At 46.1% G+C, this 21,243-nt stretch overlaps 1 protein-coding gene across 7 annotated transcripts; it reads right to left on the bottom strand.

Annotated features, from left to right (window-relative positions):
- Positions 1–1,571: 1,571 nt before the first annotated feature.
- LRP3 (LDL receptor related protein 3) lies at positions 1,572–19,661 on the bottom strand. 7 transcript variants are annotated; one of them, XM_088136050.1, is made up of 8 exons: positions 19,324–19,542; positions 14,391–14,438; positions 13,522–13,660; positions 10,563–10,771; positions 7,741–8,827; positions 6,597–6,729; positions 3,246–4,056; positions 1,572–2,971 (listed from the first exon to the last, which is right to left on the bottom strand). In XM_088136050.1, exons 1-7 carry the CDS (start codon positions 19,388–19,390, stop codon positions 3,262–3,264), a joined length of 2,478 nt encoding a protein of 825 aa, XP_087992176.1. In that variant the 5' UTR covers positions 19,391–19,542; the 3' UTR covers positions 1,572–2,971; positions 3,246–3,261. The 7 variants fall into 7 exon arrangements, with proteins under 7 accessions (XP_087992176.1, XP_087992178.1, XP_087992177.1 ...); XM_088136052.1 differs by having other exon boundaries at positions 1,572–4,056; positions 19,324–19,661; XM_088136051.1 differs by lacking the exon at positions 13,522–13,660 and adding an exon at positions 13,011–13,074 and having other exon boundaries at positions 1,572–4,056.
- Between the last annotated feature and the right edge of the window lie 1,582 nt (positions 19,662–21,243).

Consider the following 21,243-nt stretch of genomic DNA (forward strand, 5'->3'; position numbering starts at 1 on the left):
CGTTCAATGTTAAGCTGACCGTGGAATTCTTAGGAAAAGAACTCTGTAGCAAATTCAAGGGTACCACATTAATTCACATAGGATTATTTTATGGAAAAATGTATTAACCAAAGGAATCTAGAGTACCTATTATCGCTTTGGATATCTTGGCCCAGTTCAGTTTAAGAGAAACAAGCATGAAAAAGATCATGCTGTTTTGCTCCATTTTCTCTTTCATGTCCCAATCAGAACCATCCCCTTTTTATTTTAAATTAACCCGCCCCTTATGGCATGGGAAACTGTGGTTTATTCAAACTGAGATCAAGCCAAGGTCAAGCTGGTTTCAAATGCCTGTGTTCACTAAGCAGAATTTGGAGAAAACATTGTCTGGTTATGGATGTGACACAGATTTGTGGGTTGCTTAAAACAAGTGCACGGGTTTTTCTGACTCAGGGGCCACATTTGACCTTTGAATTGTGTGCTGGGGGACCACACTCCCCAAAACAGTAAGGAAGGGCAAGAAATAAAGCCAAATTTGATTTTATTCTATTAACATTAAAACTATAATATAGTTAATATGATTACTTTTCAGCAGTGATGGGATTTTAAACTCCCACAACACTCTCACGTGGTGTCCAGAGGGCTCCTCAAACAATTTTTTTTTTAAATCTTACTTAAAAATAAAACCTTATGAGGTTTCAGGTGAGAACATCAAAATCCCACAGTTTGTCCTCTTGCCAGCTTCTGGCGATTTTTAAAAAGTTTTCATCACCACCATCATCGCATGATATACCCACACCATCCTGCAAAATTGTACGATATATCCAGCATCTGAAAAGATTGCTAAACCCTTCTCTCCTTTGTGTATTTAAGTATTTTCTCCATCTATCACATTCAGAATTACTTTTGAAGATCTCTGGAGATGGCATCCAAGGGTTTCACACACAGCACACGGCTCTGAATCCTCCAATTTGGTACCTTGCATTGAAAGGCAGAAGTGAGAGTTTACAACCCCATCCATTAGTGCACCAAGAGTCAGAGAGAGCACACGCATTTAGGGTTAACACAACCTTATTTATATAGCCAACATCATTTGAGTTTGGCCTTTATTTAAAGACATGCACCCCTTGCAATTGCTGAGTTACTCTAATGAACACCAGAAAACTTCTGAGGACAGTTCACAGAACTCAACTGGAAAACCAGAGATTGTCAAAGTGACAATCTGCCCAAACTTCCTAGAATACCCCAACCTTCTAATGCTGGCATCTTCTCAAAAAACGAACAGGGAAGAAAGGAGATGCAAGATACAAGATTAAACAGCAACCCTTGAAAAACTGATGCAACATACCCAACATTAAAATTGTTAATGTGAGCTTTGATCCAACCCATTATCTCAAAAATTTGGCTTGTTATTACAGTGGCCTAGCCGCTAGAAAAAAAACCCCAATATTCTTCTCTTTATGTACCAGACAGAACCTTGGACAGTCCTGGGCATTTCTTGACTTTTATCATGAAAGGAACAAACAAATAGTGGGTGTAGCTTTATTATTATTATTTTCCTAAGGAAAGAAAAGACGTGCAGCTCCAAGGGCTTGGTTTCCCGTCAAACATTTTATCCAGGGCAGGGTAAATATAGCTTTAATTTAAACCAATATTCTAAATTGGCAATAATTGGATTTTTTTCACTTAAGCAGTTACAGTAATAACGTGGGCCCAGGGCTAGCTCTGTCAGCCAGCCATGTCTCCTACAGCTTCTGAATGGGAAGCAGAAAGGCTCACTTGTCATTTCTAGAAGCAGAGGGAACAAATTTTACAGATACAAACAAAACAGAATGGAGAAGGGTTTATCCATAGCAGTGGCTTCCCTCTCTGACTTGCGCCCACCTATGCAGGGGTCAAAGACAGATGGACTATGTTAGGTCAGGGTTGCTTCTGTGAACCTGTGGAGGGAATCACTCTGGGCTACTTCTTTCCCTGGAGAACATGTGCAGATTGGGAAGTCGAGGGACAAGAAAGTCCCCCTGATAATAAAACCATGGAAGAACTACAGCAAGTGTCAGAAGATGTAGTGTTGGCTACCAGCTTGGGTGACTTCAAAAAAGGGTTGGACCAATTCATGGAAGTGATGGGGATCAACAGCTATTAGCCTTGATGGCAGTGGGACTACTTCTGAAGGCCATCTGCTGGGAGACTAATGGGTTTCCCTGGGCAGTTGACTGGCCACTGTGACAACAGACTGCTTGCCTAGATGGCCCAGGGGTCCAATCCAGCAGGACACTGGTTATGTTCTTACGTTCTAGAAAGAAGGCAGACTTAACTATTGAGTGATCTTTCTCAACAGGAAGAAAACATGCCAGTGTGGGCCATGTGTGACTTATCTTTACCCATCAATACACTTACCTATTCAAGGGTATCACACCTAGCCCTACACACAAGCAACCAAGTGCCAAAGGACAACCTTGGTAAACTTTGAGCATATCCACTCCTCAGCCACAAATGCAAAGCAAAATGATCAAGAGGGACCTGGTGGGGTTCTCAAGTTTCCAGCTCTAATCCCTATGGGTGACCTTCTTCCGCCATAAGTTAAGCATAGTCTATTGAATAAACCACAGCTGGCTAGGTTCACACAAGACACTACATCAAAACCGAAGCAATGATCTTACAGCTTTTGGACAACATGTGAAACCAGCCAGCCAGTGTCAGCCTCATCAGACCAGACCAGGAATCAACTCCACGGGAAGGCTAAAACTACTTTTATTGAGATTGGCTATAATAATGGAATCTTGCAAGTCTGATTGTGCTCTGCCTCCTCCCCTTCTTATACCCATGGGAATTAGGGAGGTGTATGAGTCGTTTCTGCATTCTTTCTGCTTGTTTTTCTCCTCTCGTTGCTTTGGTAACAGATCTTGTCTACCTCTGTCAAGGTCATCTTCCTTACTCTCTAGAGCCAGCCAACCATGGTGTCTTCTATCTATCACAGCACATTAGGTAACTGAAAGAGGACAAAAGAGAAAGAGGCTATGAACACACTTCCTCCCTGGCTGCCTATAAGCTACTCTTGTGAAGACCAACATGCCATAAAGAAAGAGACGAAGGAGAGGTGGGCGTGTGGGCAAAGGGTGGGGTGTACTACCATGGCATGCACATGGTGGAGCAAGTGACGTGGCGTGCACCATGGTGTCATTGCACAAACGATGCGGATTATGGGACCTGCGCCATTTGCCTGGTGATGTCATGGTGCACGCGAGGTCGTTGTGGGTTTCTACCTGTGAATATGACCCTTTAGCACACCAGTAAAGACTCATCGTCATTGGGACTGATTTCGGGAAGGGGGAGAGGGGAGGCTGCTATTGGCACTTCCATGGAATGGCAACAAGTGGGGTGAATGCCAAAAGGTTCTTCGTGACATGAATGCGGGTCACCACTAGGTTGGTTTCCCCCCCGGAGGGGGATGTTTCCACAGCTTTCAGAGTACCCAGACTCCCAGTTTTTCAAGGGGAATCGATGATGCAGCTCTTCGCTCAGCAGGTGATTCCGCTGGGAAAGTCTGCCCTCTCCAGCTGTCCTGCTGCACACCATCCTGCCCGGTGGGTGAATTTCTGTCACCCTTTCCAGCAAAGGGTCCCTAAATGTTCTTCCTGAATCTGCCTTGCTGGGTTGGGCAACTCTGCCATCCGAGGTGTCTTCGGCCTTGCAGCTGTGTTCACTCTCAGAGTCTGGCAGAGCAGCCGGGCAAGGACTTGACAAATCCGCTGTGGATGGGTCTTCCGGGGCTTCTGCCTCCAGTGCCAAGGGGCTATTTCCAGATTCGGAAACCCCTCCACCTGGGCTGCAAGCCCCTTCAGGAGAAGCGGGGAGACACTGGGCAGGCGCGTCTGTGCAGTTGAGGATCCCGTCCCCCAGAACCGTCTGGGAAGTGCGCATGGGGTGCAAGAGCGGGACCTGACCTCTTGCTCGCGGCCTGTGAAAGAATCTGTTCCAGAGCCTGCCCAAACGTCGGCGGGAGGAGTTGCGCCTTGAGGAATGCCGCCTCATTTGCCGCCTCATTGCCGTTCGGATATTCTGCAGCACGGAAGCCTACAGAGATAAATAACCAGTGTATTTCCCCTGGTGAGTTTCATCAAAAGATTATTTGCAAACATCCTGGCTCTACGATTTACTGATTCATTTGGTTAGCAGTGTTTTTCAGTCTTGGCAACTTTAAGATGGGTGAACTTCAACTCCCAGAATTCCCCAGCCAGCATGCTGGCTGGGGAATTCTGGGAGTTGAAGTTCACCCATCTTAAAGTTGCCAAGGTTGAAAAACATTACGTTACTCATTAATTTATTATTCCCCCTTTCTGCTCTGGGGGCACTCAAGGCAGCTGACAATAATGTTCTTGCAGGCCACCTTTAAACCAAGGTTTCCAGAATCATAGATGGGAAGTTCTCTGTGGAATCCAACCTAGTGAAATGTCCCAGCCCACAACTAAACCCCCTTCCCACAGAATGCTTTTATTTCTCTCTTAGCTTTCCAATCTGATGGTTTACAGGAGATTTGTAGTAATACAGTATAGTGAATCTGCATTTGGTTCCAGTGCTCTTGGCACTTAGAAAATCTATAAAGATGCCTCTCTTAGCATGAAGGTCTTAGTGAAAGGGTTTTAGTCTTAATTTTAGTTAATATTAATTGGTCTCAAACTTTTCAGTCCACGTTATTCTCAGGACAGTATCTGAAAAGTTTGAGACCAATTAAAATTAACACTAAAATTAAGACTAAAAGTCTTTCACTAAGACTTTCACCTTTACCGAGACTCCTGAGAATACTGTGGACAGCCAAGAAAACAAACCAAGGGATCATCAAACAACCCAGGAACAAATGATCAGGCTCAAATTATCCTACTTTGGACACACTGAGCAAAGATCTAGCTCTCTGGAGAAGGCTCTGATAGTGGGGATGGTGGAAGGAAAGAGAAGAAGAGGATGACCAGCAGCAAGGTAGATGGACTCAGTTACAGTGGAGATGGGAGCACCGTTGGAAGACCTGAAAGACCAGGTGAGGGATAGATCGTCATGGAGAAAAACCTGTCTATGTGATCGCTAGGAGCTGACATTGACTTGAAGATACATAATGTCTTCTCTGTACCTCTTCTCTGAGAATTTTTGGCTAGAGACTTTGAGTTGAACCTGTGTGTTGAATAAGTTTGTTTTTTCAGTCTTGGATTCCACGTAAATGTGAAGAAGTGATTTTTTTCTATGTTTTGCATGCAACTTGTATTTTATGTAATTTTATTTTTCTCAATAAACAACCAGATATGTTTTATAACTTCTGGCTGGATTTCTTTGGAGAACAAGATAAGGACATTGCATTCTTTAAATCTCTCTAACGCTAGTGTGTATTTTTGGTGTGGAATGTACTCATATCTCCACTCTGCCTAACATTTCAGACAGTGTTTTTCATCTTGTGAAATTTTATTAGCCCCTCTGAGTCCTCACTACAGTAGAAAGGCAGGGTAGGAATCCAATAAAATGAAAACAAACAATAAATAGATCTCCTCACTACTTCTGCAATTGCAAACCCCAAATCAACCAGAAGAGTCTCATCCTGCAAAATGGATGTATCGAGCACTGCATAAAAATGCAACTATAAAACAAGGCCCAATCATTCCCTACCATTTTATTTGTGGACCCTAGAATTCCATGACTTTCTAGAACCAACCCCCCCCCCCCCCGATTCCAGTTGCTTTTGGTTATAAATCATTCTGCTATTGTGGTCCCTCCCCCCGACTCCTACTTAATTCCCCAGACAGTTCTGGAGAATCTTAGTCATTGTTTCTAAAGAAAGATTTAACAGGTTAAGAATATTGTGACCATTAATCACTTTCTCATCTTCTCAAAGTGCACTTGGGCCAACGCTACCTCCCAGGGCTGAGCAGATGAACCCTAGGAGGTCATAATATTATAATACTGAATGCCCTAGAAACAGTATCACGTAGCATCCAATAAACTTTCCCTACATGACAAAGCACATTAAATATCTAGCGTTGCGTGGCATAAGTTTGTGGTGGTTGTGAACTGCAAGTAACAGCCACTGGAAAGTACCATCAAAAGGTGTATTGCACCAAGAATGGCAGAGGGTTCTTAACTCTACACCTCCCCCTTGCCAGGGCTCCAATGAAACCCACACCCAATCCAAATCTTTGACTGGTCCTAGAAGGAAAATTGAAATGGCCATTAGCAATTTCATTAAAAAGTCAAACCTCTTTCTGTTCCACAAGCATAAACTAAGAATTGCTCTGGAGACTGCAAAGCTATTGCACTCTCACTTGGGAGCAAATCCTGCTGACCTAAGTGAGACTTACTTTAAAGTAATGATTGGCCTTGACCTGAAAAGTCCTCTGCATGAGATCATTCATACCTTTAGAACAGTGTTGTCCAAACTTGGCCACTTTAAGATGAGTGGACTTCAACTCAGAATTCCCCAGCCAGCAAGAATTCTGGGAGTTGAAGTCCACACATCTTCAAGCAGCCAAGGTTGAGAAACGATGCTCTATGATTAGAAAAGAAAGGCCGCATCAATTTCACCCTTGACTCGCATTGCAAGGAGTGGGGAGACAGCTCCCGAGTGGATCCCTTACTTGTGATGCATTATAAACAGGGAAATCTTCCACGGGTGGAATGAGTCCTTGTGCAATCAGTTGCCCATAAGAAGGAGGAGCTTCACGCCTTACAAACTCCGCCTCCAGTCGGGTCATCTGGGTTTCGAATGCCCTAGAATCAGGATCAAAAGAGAGGTGAGGGACAGAGGTGAGAAACCGACTAGGTAAAATCAACGTGGACAGGTGATCACTTCCTCTTCCTTTGCCTCTATTATCATTCAAGGACAAATGAGGTCACAGGCTGACATCACAACTGGAAACCAGATTGCCCTAAACTCTAAGATCAAGATGAATGATATTTCAAAAAAGAATAGGGTATGAAAGTTGCAGTGTTCTTGCCCTTCATTTTCCTGAAAAATCAAGAAACCTATTCAGGTAAAATCGTGTGCTACGGCTTCTCATTTTAAGTATGCACCAGTGCTTGCTGATCAAAATAGCACAATAGGAATGAGAAAAAGGTAAAGCTCTTGATTTGATCAGCTGTTGTCTGTGAGAACAGGAACAATGAAGGGGTTTAGATGTTCTCTCTCTTGCACAATTGCAGAGATTTCCTGACTTAACACACTTCCCTGTGAAGTCTGAACTACAAAACTATGGTGCTTAAGTCCTCCGTAAAGTTTAAGCATAACACGGTTTCCTGAATTACAGGGAACTGTACATTTTTACTCTGGAAGGATATGCTTTTGATACCCTTTTCAAAGAAACAAAAAAGAAATGAGGACAGGAAAGCAGATGCCTCCAAGAGAACAATGGAGTTCACGCGACACTCTCAGCCATGATTAACCTAACCAACTAATTCAATTCACCCAATTTTCTGGCTTGCATGACCCCCAGAATCTTCAAATAATCATACAAACTGAGTTTGCAACCCATGAGTTTGAGATTCAGCATGTCGTGGGAAGACAGACCCTGCTTTGCTCATGGACCAAGGAACCCTGGTTTCCCATTTCATCCAAATTTGGTCAAAGTTAGTGATTAAGGAACAACAAAAGTGAAGCCAGGGTCAAAATGGCCATTCCTTACAGGCCGCCCCCCCTTGAAACTGGTTTCATTTTTCAAGATTTGGCCTCCTCCCCCTAAAAGCAGCCCAAGTAGCAAAGCCACCCCAGCTTCTTCCCCTCACCTGTACTCCCTGCTTCTCAGTGAGTAGAGCTTAAAGGCACAGCCCAAGGCGATCACCAACAACAGCCCACAGACCAGGCTGCCGATTAGTGCAGCCGTGATGACCTTCCGGGGCACGATCACCAAGCAGTTGTGCTCATCGCTGCCATCCTGGCAATCCTCCTGGCCGTCACAACGCCAGGTCTCAAAAATGCAGAGGTTGGTGCCACAATGGAAGTTGCCCGGCTGGCACACAAAGCAGTTCTTCTCATCGGACCCGTTGGGACAGTTCTTCTGGTTGTTGCATCGGTCGAGCAAAGAGTAGCATAACCCGCTGTTCCCCTCGCAAGGATATTCGTTCTTCTGACAGGCGGGACAGTTCTCCTCGTCCTTGCCGTTGGCGCAATGCCACCACCCATCACAGTGCTGCTTATCGGAGTAACACTCCTCGTCATCGCCGCAAGGATGCTCCCAAGGGAGGCAATACCCTTTCACTTGGTACGTTGCGTTGAAGCCATGGCCAGTGCTTTTCGACCAGGCATAATACAAGACCGTCATCTGCCCCTTTGAGGACTCCAGGCTGACCGAGTGCTTATTATTCCGATACGAGAGAGTCTCTATGAGTTTGTCGGCTTTCTCCTCTAAGCCATCATACACCTTCACGTAATCCTTGTAGCCCAGCTGCAAACTGAGCTGCAGAAGAATGTGGCGGTTGTCTTGGGTGTCCACCTGCCACGTGCAACAGAGGTCGGCCCGATTCCGGTCCAAGCGGAACAAGTCTGGCGAGGCAAAAGACCCATAGAAATTGCTCAGCTTTTTGCCACAGGACAGATCGGGGCAGTTTTCTTCATCAGAGCCATCACTGCAGTCTTTAACGGTGTTACACTTCAGCTCGTTCAATAAGCACTTGGTGGAATGGCCAATGTTGCACTGGAACGTCCCGGAAGGACAGATGCTGGACTGGGGCTCCGTTGGGGGGACGCTGCAGTTTTTCTCATCAGAATTATCACCACATTCATCCATGGAATTGCATCTCCAAGTGGCGGGAATGCACTTGCCATTGAGACAGTGGAATTCATCTGACTGGCAACTGGCTTGGCCAATCTTTCCTGCAAAGTAAGTGAGAAGAGTTAGAAACTTCTGCAACTATGGAGTGATCTCTGGTTGCTTTCCAGATATTACAGGCAGTCCTCGACTTATGACCATTTGGTGGCGGTGAACAAAGGGACTTACAACCTGTGCCCGAAGTTACAGCCACTGCAGTGCCCCTGGATTATGGGATCAAAATTCGGGCACTTAGCAGTCTGCAACTCCTTCCACCCAACTCCCTCCTCATCTATGCCCTTTTGGGCCCCTGTTGCCCTGTGCTCTGCCGCCCCAGCTGACCTTCACTGTGTTCTTGCTCCTGCTGCTGATGAGGTGTGCCTTGCCCAGCCCTTCATGAGGCAGCTGCTGGCCACGTGAGGCCATCTCTCCCAGGTCGTGCATGGCGGTTTCCTCACAAGACCTGGAGAAGATGGTCTCATGCGGCCAGCAGCTGCCTCATGAAGAGCCAGGCCATGCATGCCTCATCAGCAGCAGGAGCAAGAAGATGGCGAAGGTCAGCTGGGGCAGTGGAGCGCAAGTCTGTAGAGGCCTTGGAGTGCAAGGTGGCAAGGGAGACTGGCTGGGCCTGGGCTGGGGCAGCTGGGGCTTCCCGGGGCACACAGTTCTGGGGCTGCTTGCCACCCCACAAGGCAGTGTGCAGAGTGGCCAGAAGGACAGAGATGGGAGGGAGATAGGCAGTTGGGGGGAGTTGGAAGTAGTTGCTTACCCCACTGAGGCTTGGGGCTAGGAGGGACCAAGCCCAGAATGGCTTGGATTGGGGTGAGTCCTTGCTTAATGACCTGCAATTCTCAGTTGATGACAGCAACCAGGATTGCCAGGATTCCTGTCACTAAGCAATGTGGTCACGTGATGTCTCACTTTATGACCACATTGCTTAGCAATGGAAATTCCAGTCCCAATTGTGGTCATAAGTTGAGGACCACCTATAAAAGTAGTTTCATTTTAATTGAGCACCACTGCTCAGGACTTGATGGACATATCTAGGCAGGTTTCTTGCCCACAAAACAGGTTTACCATTGCTTCCTTCCATTTCTTTTCAACTTCCACAACTAGACTACAGCCTAGTATTTTCTGCTGGTCTCTCATCTAGCAGTATCCGTGTGAAGAGACAAAGAAGGGTCAGACTCATGAAACCAGCAACATAACTGAACACTGAAATTCTACCTTGTCAAGCACAAACGCCTGCTCCAACTTGCTCCATGCAAAATGTCCTCCCCACAGCTCAGCTCAATCTCTTAATCTACATAATATTCTACTTATAAATCAGTTTATAGTTTTACTTTACAGGAAATCACCCTGAGGAATTGACAAAAGGCATGAACGAATGAGAAGACAGGAGTATGACTGGGTTCACACATCACATTAAACCATGGTCAGTCAACGTTGTTCACTGAATAAAGACTGATTGGCTGAGTTCATACAATGAAGCAAGCCATAAACACAGTCTGCAAATCTTAATGGCTGTATTCATGCAACATGCTGAGCCAAAACCAAGCACACACATTACAGTGTGAACTAGGTCACGGTGAGAATTGTGCTGGACTTGGATCAAGGAGATTTGAGTTTATTTCTGGTTAACTCTAAAGCTTGCTAGCTTATTCCGGTTCATTGCTCTCTCTCAGATTGAAAGCCTCCCAGCACCCTTGCAAGGATGAAAGGGAATTAATCTCACATAGACATGATATTCAGAAATAAAATAGCTCACAAGGTCATCAACAGAGGAGAGGGTGATTTTACCTCGAATGTAAGAAAGGCGAAATCCCTGAGCCTGCCCTGAACTTGATGGATCTGAGTGAAAAAAGATCCAGATGTGGTCCCTGGCAGAGATGAACGAAGGAGGGATGAAAGATCCGCAGACTTTGTACTCCTCCCGCTTGGAGGAGGGACCCATCATCAGCCAGTCTACTGAACATTTGGGAGAGTCCTCCACATCAAAGTTCTTAAAGCTACCAAGACAAAATGATGGAGAAAAAGAAGACACACAAATGAAGGAAGAGTGGCCTGATTCACATCTTGCATTCCATCAGAGATTGGCCATCTTCTGAATGGCTGGAAGTCAGGACCTGGCCTCCCGACCTTCTCAAGGGCTTCAGAAACATGAAGCAGTTCTTTGCACTTGAGAGGGAAGGGTTTATAATTTGCCCTCACGGCCAACGCTCCTGAAAACAATTTTGAAGGGTGGAATTAAGGATGGGTAAGGGGCTTTGGGAAACAAATTACTCCATTCCCACCACTGACTATCATGGTTGTCAAAATTCAGCCAGTTTGCATTACTGGGTTTGAGGGAAATGGAAATGGTGTGCAGGGTAGGGCAGCATGCATTCAAGAAGTGACCTATTCCTGCACTATTGCTTACCCCTAATCCTAGTTTCTTAACTAAACCAGAGAGCTGAATTCACACAACCCACTCAGCCAAAACCAAACAAACCACATTATGATTGTATGGACCCAATAATGGCCTTTTAAGTTCAGGCAGGCTATTGTGCCAGTTCAGCACGTTGCTAGATAACCAATGTAATTTGGGGGTTGTTATTGATACTGATCTGTAATATCAATTTGAACCTATTTACATCCATTCCCCAAAATTGCTATTCTTCTCCTAGAGCAATGTTTCTTAAAGTGTGGCCTGAGGACCTTTGGGGGTCCCCCAAGATCCTCTCAGGGGTCCGTGAATTCAAAATTACTTGCCAGATTTTGCAGATATTTGCAAAAATTTAAAACAATGTCACTCTTCTCATTCTTATTTTTTCTGTGTTAAAACATATTGGGGGGTTTTTTTCATGAAAAATATTGTATTTTTGTTAACATCTAAAGGGTTTAATATTGTTATTTCTGCATGATTCAATAAATCAATATTCCATGAATGAGTCCGCTTTAATTTTTAATATGGTAAATATTGATAAATATAACCCATTCAAACAAAAGCTCTTTTGGGGTCCTCCATGATTTTTAAAAGTGGGAAGGGACCCTGAGAACAGAAACTTTAAGAAACATTGTCCTAGAAAGAAAACAGAACAAGGCCTCCTGATTTAACAGTACAATTCTGCACTGCAGAATGACCCTTGAAGGCCGTAATGAAGAAAGCAACACCAGTGTCATGGTCAAGGGCATTTTTATAAGCTGTAGCTTAAGAGCTACGAACAAGGTTCCTTTTGTTTATGTAGATGAGAATACAGTGAAACATCAGTTTATTAGACCAGGTGGAGGGAAAGGGGCTCCATGACTCTTGAATGCGCATCAAATCACATATGACGTCATTCGCATCAGTTTTGTCAATGACATCACTACTCGAATGATGCCAACTGCTGGCATAAAATTAACACCCAGATTATTTCGGACGCTTGTTCGTTATTTTGGTGGGATGCCTAGAGAGAAAGTTGCTCTGTTGCCCTCAACGTCCACTAAATGAGGGTCTGTTGACTTGGTTTCATAGTTGTGTTACGATCCCTGCAGTTCTCTCGATAAAAAAGCAAAGTGAATTTAATCAAATGTATTCTTATTTGTATACATTCTGATGTAAAATATCTAATCCTGTGTTACTGTCTCAGCCATCTGAGGTCAAGCTACTTACTGGCTAGGTTGTCCCAACACCCTACACCAGGCTACAAAAGGCTGTGTATGTTGTGGCTCAGGATGTTGTGTGAACCTGGCCCTCAATTTAAGTCATAGTTTGATTTCTTTGAGTACAGCCAGTTCCATGAACCCAGTAGTTATGCTTAGGGTTCAGGATATCGTATGAACCCAGCCTGAAAGTATTAATTCATTCTTTGTATTTAAGAGCCTCAGCACTCCCATAATTTAGCAACTGTTAATATATTGAGCTATTTTCATGCTGAAGCTGGAGCAATCCCAAATCCACTTATGCAGGTTTATAGAGACTGGATTCACACACTAGTCTAAGCCACGGTTTCCTTAACCATGCTTTCTCAAATAGCCCCCAACCATTACGGCAAAACCAAATAAGCCATACTATGCTTAACATGATGTGTGAACAAGTCATTGTGAGTTTTTGCATTAAAGGAGAGTGGAATGTGACATTTCATAGACTCACAACCTGAACAGGCGTTGGGTTCAAGCTTCTTCCTCTTTCCTCCCTCCCAGTTTGCCAAGGACACCCAAATCAAGCAAATTATGAGCTGTTGCAAACCAGATGGATCCCAAAGAGAATCAGAAACATTGCTTGACCTGTGGATTCCAGGTCCCCTTGGAGGCAAACTGTGAGTCTTGGGTCTGACAAGAAGGGAAAACACTAAAGAAAGAGAGAAAGCAAAGAAGTGAGCAGGGGCCCCTAAATAAGTTTAGGATTACCAGGCCAGTGTTACATTTAAAGTATGACACAGGCTGGGTTTACACATCACACTAAGTCATAATGTACTTTGTGGCTTGTGATTTAGCATGACGTGTGAACCCAGCCACTGCATTGTTAATTGCGGCTTAGGATTCGGTGCAGTGCATGAAACCAGGTCAACCAAACCATGCTTAAAACAGACCGTGGTTTAGTGTGATGTGTGAGTGCAGGTCCTGCCTCTCACTCAGCCTAACTTTTATCACGCAGTCCATCTGACGCTGAAACCATTGTTGAACTCCAGGAAAAGCACTACGGAAGAAACCTCCATCGTAAGCCTCAACTGCACCTGAAACCCTGTTTCAACATGGAATATTTAAAAAAAAGAAAAAGAAAAATCATACATCCTACCTAATAGTTATGACATCTCCACGATCCCCTTGGATGTACCAGCTGCAGTTGATGGCCGGCAGATAGCTGAGTGGCCAGGAAGGACTATAGATGACCCCTCGCCGTTCTGTATGTTGTTCTGGTTTTCCGCTACAAGCGGCTGTCAAAAGGAGCCATCGGAAACGGAAGGTTTAAACACCACGCGTGCTTTGTCGCAACAGCTTTTGCCATCCAGGGAAATACATCGTCATCATTACCTTGCCTTATCAATTCCTGTTCCTTCTGCTTTACTAAACTCGTTGGTTTCCTGGCTGAAATGCCCTGAAACAGACATTTTCTAGGAGAGGATCAATAACCTAAATGAGTCTGCCAAGAGGAAATGATGGAGAACTTTGCACAGAGCTGGCCAAAGAAATAAAAAGGATGCGCGAAGCCTGCTAAAAAATCTTCTCATAGTCAGACAGAATTCAGAGACAAGGCTAAGTACATTTTTTCAAAGTCCAGCTTGTTCTGAAAAGGGATTGATTTTTTTCCCTCTTCTCCTAAACCGACACACACATTATAAAATAAATATACAAAGACATTCAAAAATTATTCTTAGAGACAGCGACAGTTCTAAATCTGTTGCCCTGATGTTGTTTTTGGGCCCCGAACAGAATAAGATTATGTTACTGACAATCTGATGAGTGAATTGTTAAGGGAGTGATGTAAGGAACATCTCGACATGGTTTTCGATTGATGCTTTCATGCAATACTAGAAACATCACACTATTTTCAAATCCTTTGAAAGGGACCATCTTTTCTTAACATGATACTTATCTAGGAATGATTTATTAGCCACCAAGAAGACTATGAAGCTTAAATGGTAATAAAAAACAAACTCGTCTTACCCAAGGAAGGGACTGCACTCTCAGTTTTCCCAGTCAGGAAGAGGTTCACTGTTTTGAAAATCCAAAAACATTGATTAATTAGATATCACAGTGATGGCAGTAACAGTAAGACGTTAACTAAAATAATATTTACATCGGATGCATTTTGAAAATTCTTACGGGCCAGCTTGGGCTTAGCTTTACATGCTGTCTGACCGTAGATAAGTAAAAGAATGGAGCACATAAATGCTAAATTTTGTGGAGTGGGAAGCCTTGTTGACAGAACGTGTGTCCTCATCCCTTCAAGGATAGACTACTGCAATGCACACTATGTGGGGCTGCCTTTGAAAACAACCTGGAATTTGCCATTACGGCAAAATGCAGGTGTCTAAGGGACGGCAAAAGCTGTGACAGTCCTATAACAAAGGTTGTGCAGGAATTGCATTGCTCCCAATTAGTTTCCAAATATAGTTCAAAAGGCTGCTTTTAGCTTGGCTCTTGGATATCTCCAGGATTCTCTCCTTCAAGAAGAATGGACATGTCTGATCTATTCATCTTGAAGACAGAAATTGAGAACTTCTACCATGCATGAGGTCTGGGGATGCAGGAGACAAATTTTTTCCCCCAGTGTTTCATTCCTCTCTGCTGGTGTTCAGGAAGGTGGTTCAAACAAGACTGTCCTGCAGAACTTTTCCTCTGTGATAACTGTTGCTTGTATTGTAGACCTCAGGGTGAACTGATGGTTTTATTATCATTAATTAGTTTTATGATTAAATCCTAGCTCTCTGGAGAAGTCTATAATGCTGGGAAAGGTGGAAGGAAAGAGAAGAAGAGGATGATCAGTAATAAGGTGGGTTGACTCAATTACAGTACTGATGGGTACACCGTTGGAAGATCTAAAGGACCAGGTTGGGGACAGTGTTCTGGAGATAATGCATTCATGTGGTTGCTAAGAATCAACACCAACCTGAGGGCACATCATCAAATAATCTTATGGATTTATCTTTTGGAAATTTTGATTTGGATGTTGTAAACCAACAGTCTTTTCAGAGTATGGAGGAATACAGAAAACATCAAGTAAGTAAGTAAATAAGTAAGGTTGCTAGGGTCGACAGAGTTAACGAAGAAATACAGGTATTATTTCTAACGATGGCCTTTCCATCTCTCCCAAGGATGTGTTAACCATGCGAAATTACGGTTTGCTTAACTGTGGTCTGCATAAGCTACAATTGGCTGCCTTGATATAACAGGTTAAACCGATGTTTTTCCAACTTGGCGACTTTAAGGTGTGTGGATGTTCTCTCTCACCCTGGTGCCTGCTGCATATCCACGCCCTCTCCAGTACGTTGTGACTTTTAAACCCTGCTTTTTTCTCCCTGACCTCGCCAACTCTTTTGGACCCTTCCCAGTGTCTCCCATTGCCCTCCTCCAAGCCCCATCTGATCCTTCCCAGCTAACACTTTAGCTCATTTTCAGCACAGCAGTGGCTCTAATGCAATGCCTACAGTATGATTTATAGCTCAGCACGTTATGCAAACCAGTTTAAGACAACATATTCAAAAGTCCCTGCTTATGCAAACCACAGCTTAGCATGAGGCATGAGCAGTATCACAACCGCACCTCCAGAAGACTTGGCTTAGGCAGCCGGTACAAGCCACAATGACACCATGTCACGACGTTGTCCTTTTATTTTATTCACTGATTTGATGCGTCCCAACTCCAAACAACTCCGGGAGGCTCATAATATATCAGAGAATAGAACAACAACTTGACAGGGAACCACCACCAACCAAACTAGAGCAAAAGAAAAAGAAAGAAAAGATGGAGAACCTAGAAGACACCCTAAAACAGTGTTTCTCAACCTAGGCGGGTTTCAGATGTGTGGACTTCAACTCCCAGAATTCCCCAGCCAGCCATGCTGGCTGGGGAATTCTGGGAGTTGAAGTCCACACATCTGAAACTTGCCTTGGTTGAGAAACACTGCCCTAAAACATCTCACCAACATCTCACATCCAGTGGAGGGGGCTCCAACCTGGCTAGCCCACGGCCTGGGAGAAAAACCAGGTCTTTATGGCCCTTTGGGACACCAACAGGATGGGAGCCCTCCAGATCTCAGGAGGAACCTTATTCCATGGCCAAAGAAAAAAAAAAACACTGTCTCAAAACACCCCGCTCTAAATGCACATGACCTCACCTGCTCTCCTGTGGATGCCCCTGACCTACATTGGCTGCTTAACCAGGTCTTCTTGAATAAGCCGCCACCAGCTAGCTCCCCTAACAGGCTCAGCAAAAACCAAACCGAACTATCCGGGCTCTGCAGAACGTTTGATGTGACCTGGAAGGGCCTTCGAAATTCAGCCGTGGTGCGACAGCCCAGAGAACAGCACTGGTGCCTTTCATTAAAACTGCATCACCATATTCCCAAAGACTCTGGCTTTTTATGTTATTTCTATTTATAGAATAGCATTCCTTTTGATAGCAGGAAGGAGTAAATGGAGCTGGAGGGGGGAGGAGGCGGAGGAAGCTGCTTACAGACCTGTTTTTTGATCCCTTGATTATCCACCCGGGCTAGAAATCTGTACATTTATATATCCCCCCCTCCCATTTTCTGTTTCCTCCAGCACAGGCTCCTGACGCCAAACTGTATCCAATATCAGGCACTTCCAATGGGATCTTTCCCGAGATCAGTGGTTTTCAAAGGGTAGACTGGGGACCCCTGGGGTCCCCGTGACTCCTTCAGGGGCTCTGCAAAGTCCAATCAATAAATATTTTTACATTTCTCACTTTTAATTTCTAATGCCGCAAATGCCGATAGACATAACCCACATCAACCAAAGCTCTTTGGGCTCCTCAATTATTTTTAAGAACGTAAAGGGGTCCTGAGACCGTAAGGGTTGAGAACCACTGCCTTAGATTAAGAATAAATGGCAAGGCTCATTTCTAAATCTCTGACGTTTTCCATTTGTCCTCCCGGAAGATATCCCAACGCTGCCTTTGGGAGGTGTTTGGCAACAGAGAAAGGGAGAAACTTACAAAAAACCCTTTCAGTCAACTCGGCTCTTCCCACTCCCAGTTACCCAGCAGTCAATCTACGGATTTCCTCCACATTAATGCATCTTCGACTGAGAGGAAGTCTTTAGTGAAAAAGCCTTCCCTGTACAACAAGAGCATCGTCAATAACTATAACACAACAAAATCTGAGGCTGCTAACACTGTGTAGACTGCACCTCTATTTCTTAACTTAAAACTGCTGGAAAAAGTGGAGAAGGTCGTTGCTATTGTTGTTGCAAGAGAGAAAGTAAGAGGTGGAACCCGCAGGAAACAATGCAACGAACAAAGACACATAATAAAGGACACCATATCCAGATATTACTCAACTACTATCCATAACTATCCATGATTTATATTACTAAAGCGATTAGCATCCAAAATGCATCTCTCACATCCTCTAAAGGTGAGCAGGTACAAATTAAAAACAGGGACCGCCATCCTAACCGAGTTCAATGTTCAGAGCCACCACCTGCTAAAAAGCCAGCGCGGTGCAAACTGCAGGTTCTTGAAATGAGTATCAGACCGATTACACTTTTATATATAATATAATCTCTATAGCCAAATGGGTTCCTGAATGCAGATTCCAGTATTTTTAAGTTCAGCAGAGACATTAAAGATTCCAGGGACGCTGGAAGGAGAGGTTTGCACAAAGAATCATCATTATGAGGACCGGAAACTTATTGTTATGTTCTGGCTTCTGCCACGAAATTTTGCAGACTGCTTGACTTCCTGGCCCAGGAAATCATTCAATTAGATTCCCTTTCTGTCTTGTGACAGAAGTCACAACTTAATGGTGGCCTACAGGACAGCCTGATACATCTGTTTAGAAAAACGATACGCCCTACTGAACTAAATGGTATTCCCAGGTAAGCTTGTAACCAACTTTACAGTTGCTTTATTATCTCATAATGGCTTTATAAAGACCTTCCCTGCCCGTAAGCCAACTAAACATCTATTCTGAAATGTGGGTCTAGCATTGTTTTTAAAAAAGCTTTCTCTATGTATTATTCATATCTTGCAATTATCAAGGGTTTACATTAATAAAAGTTCTCTTTTTTAATGTCCAGATGCAGTGATGGAATTTATATGATGTCATCAGCAACAAATCAAGCAGCCCGTTACAGAAACTGCCCAAACTTGTTGTAAAACGGAACTGAGTTGCTCCTCTTCTGAATTGCTGTCTGCCAACTTCGCCAAGGACGCTCGAGAGAGGGAAAAGACCCCCCCCCATCACCTTCAAAACCAGCGGGCCCAGTCCGACTGCAGAGTACAACCACTGGTGTGGTGGGTGGAATAACGCCTGCATTCACTTCAGCAAACAAAGCTGATGTCACTTCATCCTGCAGTGCCCTTGCACGAGGAAAACACGCGTGCTGCCGAAGCTGCAGTCATGCACAGCGCCGCTCTCCCGCCCTCCCCCGCCGGGGCACTGGGACCTGCGTTCTTGCGCAAATCGTATCCGAGGCATCTGCGCAAGCCCCCCGACGCTTTTCTTTCCAAGCTGCGCCCTCCGCTCCCGGTTACGAGGAGGCAAGAGCCTCCCGCGCGCCTAGTTCTGGGGCGCCGGTTCCGCTGTGTGCGCCTTCGGGCGACCTCAGGAGCCCCCGGGATGTCCCGTGGGGCATCCGCGGCTCGCCCCGAGCAGAGGCACAACCGGGCGCCCAGGGCGAGCGGGCATGGATGCGAAGCGTGCGCGCGAGCTGCCTGGACGCCCACCTGCCCGGCTTCCTCCTCCCGCGGGTCCCAGAGCCGGACGCCTCCCCGGCCCGGTCCCCGCTGTGCCCCCCGCCAGTCCCACGCCGCCCGCCGCTCCGGGGCGCCCCTGCCTGCCCCCGGGCATCCGGAAGGGGCCCCTAGCTGGGGGACCCGAATGGCGCAGCGGAGCGGGCTGGCCTCGACTCACCCAAGCAGAGCGCAGCCAGCGGTCCCAGCGCGCCCGGGGGCCGCGGCTCTGCGGACGCCGCGTCCATGGCGGGCCCCGCTCCGCCCGGGAGGCAGCGCGCTGCGCTTCGGCCGCCGGGTCCCGCTCGCAGCGCCGCCGCCGCCGCCGCCGCCGGGCTGCGGCTGGGGCGGGCGGGGGTCACCGCGGCGTCGGCAGCCGGGGAGCATCCCGTCCGGTCGCCATGGCCGTCGCCTCGCTTCGCCCGCTGGCGACGGCTGCGCTCGGAGGCCGCCGCCGCCGCCGCCGCCGCGATCGGAGACCCAGCCCCGCGTGACGCGACGGCTCGGGGGGCAGGTCGAGGGCAGGCGGTCGCCCGGCGGGCCGCCTCCTCCTCCTCCTCCTCCTCCTCCGCGGCTCCGCCCCGCCGTCGCGGGCTGCCTGGCGCCTGGCGCCTCCCCGGCCGAGCCGCCTCGCTCCGCGCGCCCCGGGGCGCAGGGGGGCGCTTGCTCCGCCGGCAACTGTTGCAAGAAGCGCAGCGTTGCCACAAAGAGGAAGGCGGGCGGGCGCGGATGCCCGGAGGAGGCTTTCCCGAAGGAGACGCGTGTCTCTGGGCATGCACCAAGTTCCCCCCGCGAGCGAAAGTTGGGGACCGAGCTCCCAGGCCCCGCCGGATCGAGCGAGCGAGCGAGCGAGCCGGCCGGCGGTGGAATTGCCATCCGGAACAACCGGGGCCGTTCCCACGGTCATCTTAGAAGAAGTCGGCGTGGCCCTTCCCGTGCGTTGGGGATCGGTGCGCGTCCACCCTTGCGGGTGCCTATCGCTAGGGTTCTGTTCTCAGGATTTCTTTGTGAAGGGTGAGAGGTCTCTGGGCATGTGCAGAGTTCTCCCACAGCGTGCCCTTAGGGCAGAACTTTGGGGCTGAGAATAAGCGGGGGGGGGGTGCCTGGTCCCATTTGGAAACGAGGAATAGCATCCTTTAAGATCGCCAACTTTTGAGCCAAAGGTTAAATCCGGAATTGAAGATGGTGTTATGGCGTGACCTTTCCTTGATATTAGGATGGGCCAGCCCTGCAAAGGAATAGGTAGCCTGGCGGTGTTACCTATGTGGCATTGCTTAAAGCCAATGTTTCTCAACCGTGGCACCTTGAAGACGTGTGGACTTCAACTCCCAGAAATCCCAATTCTGGAAATTGAAGTCCACACGTCTTCAAGGTGCCAAGGTTGAGAAACGCTGGCTTAAAGCAATGTGGTAAGATGGCACACCTTTATTCCATAACTTCCATAAGAACTGGCCATTGACTTTGCTAGCTAAGCCTTATGGGAACTCTAATCCAAGCATCTGCAGGGAGCCACTGGATTTTTTCATTCCTAATTTAGGAAGTGGGTTTTTCCAGCCCATGGTGTTGGCTGAGTTCCTGCCCCAATTTTCTAAGAGAATTTATTTGAAGAATATTCCTTGGGTTTTCAAGAACCCGAGCTTCATCATCGCTACTGCAAAATGTAAGAAAGAAGTAAAACTGCGGAGCATAGACTTTAACAGACACCGTTATGGGGTGCAATAATTCACCAGACCCTTCATTGAAATCTACGTGTTTCCTCATTTAAAGAGCCAATTTGCAATGATATTATGGGCTGGCGACTCTAAAATCATTACTGCCTAGTTTTGCAGCAGCAATCTTTAAATTATACGCCATAGCTGGAGTGATACAAATACCCAGTAAAAGATAGATTTTCCATTAATTAATTCAGGAATTATCTTTATTCTTTTTTTTTTTAAAGCAACATTTTTCTTAAAGAGGGTCTTAATTTGCCGCTTGAAAAATGCAAGCAAAATATTCTAGTCGTTTCGTAGATGGATTGCAGCCGAATCTAATTGTGCTGCTCAATTATTTACAAGGCAAAAAGGTTTACAACCTGATCCTTTTGCACATCGTGTTCTGC

Source organism: Python bivittatus, unplaced genomic scaffold (genome assembly GCF_059951505.1).
Source record: "Python bivittatus isolate LINGU-HERP-01145 unplaced genomic scaffold, Pbiv_v1 ctg000190_np1212, whole genome shotgun sequence".
Classification (NCBI taxonomy): domain Eukaryota; kingdom Metazoa; phylum Chordata; class Lepidosauria; order Squamata; family Pythonidae; genus Python; species Python bivittatus.

Coding starts and splice junctions, on each gene's coding strand:
- LRP3 (XM_088136052.1), bottom strand. CDS start 19,390: ATGGACGCGGCGTCCGCAGAGCCGCGGCCCCCGGGCGCGCTGGGACCG. Junction 6,730..7,740: donor CTGAGAAGCAGGGAGTACAG/GTGAGGGGAAGA, acceptor TCCTGATTCTAG/GGCATTCGAAACCCAGATGA. Junction 4,057..6,596: donor CTGTTTATAATGCATCACAA/GTAAGGGATCCA, acceptor TTATCTCTGTAG/GCTTCCGTGCTGCAGAATAT.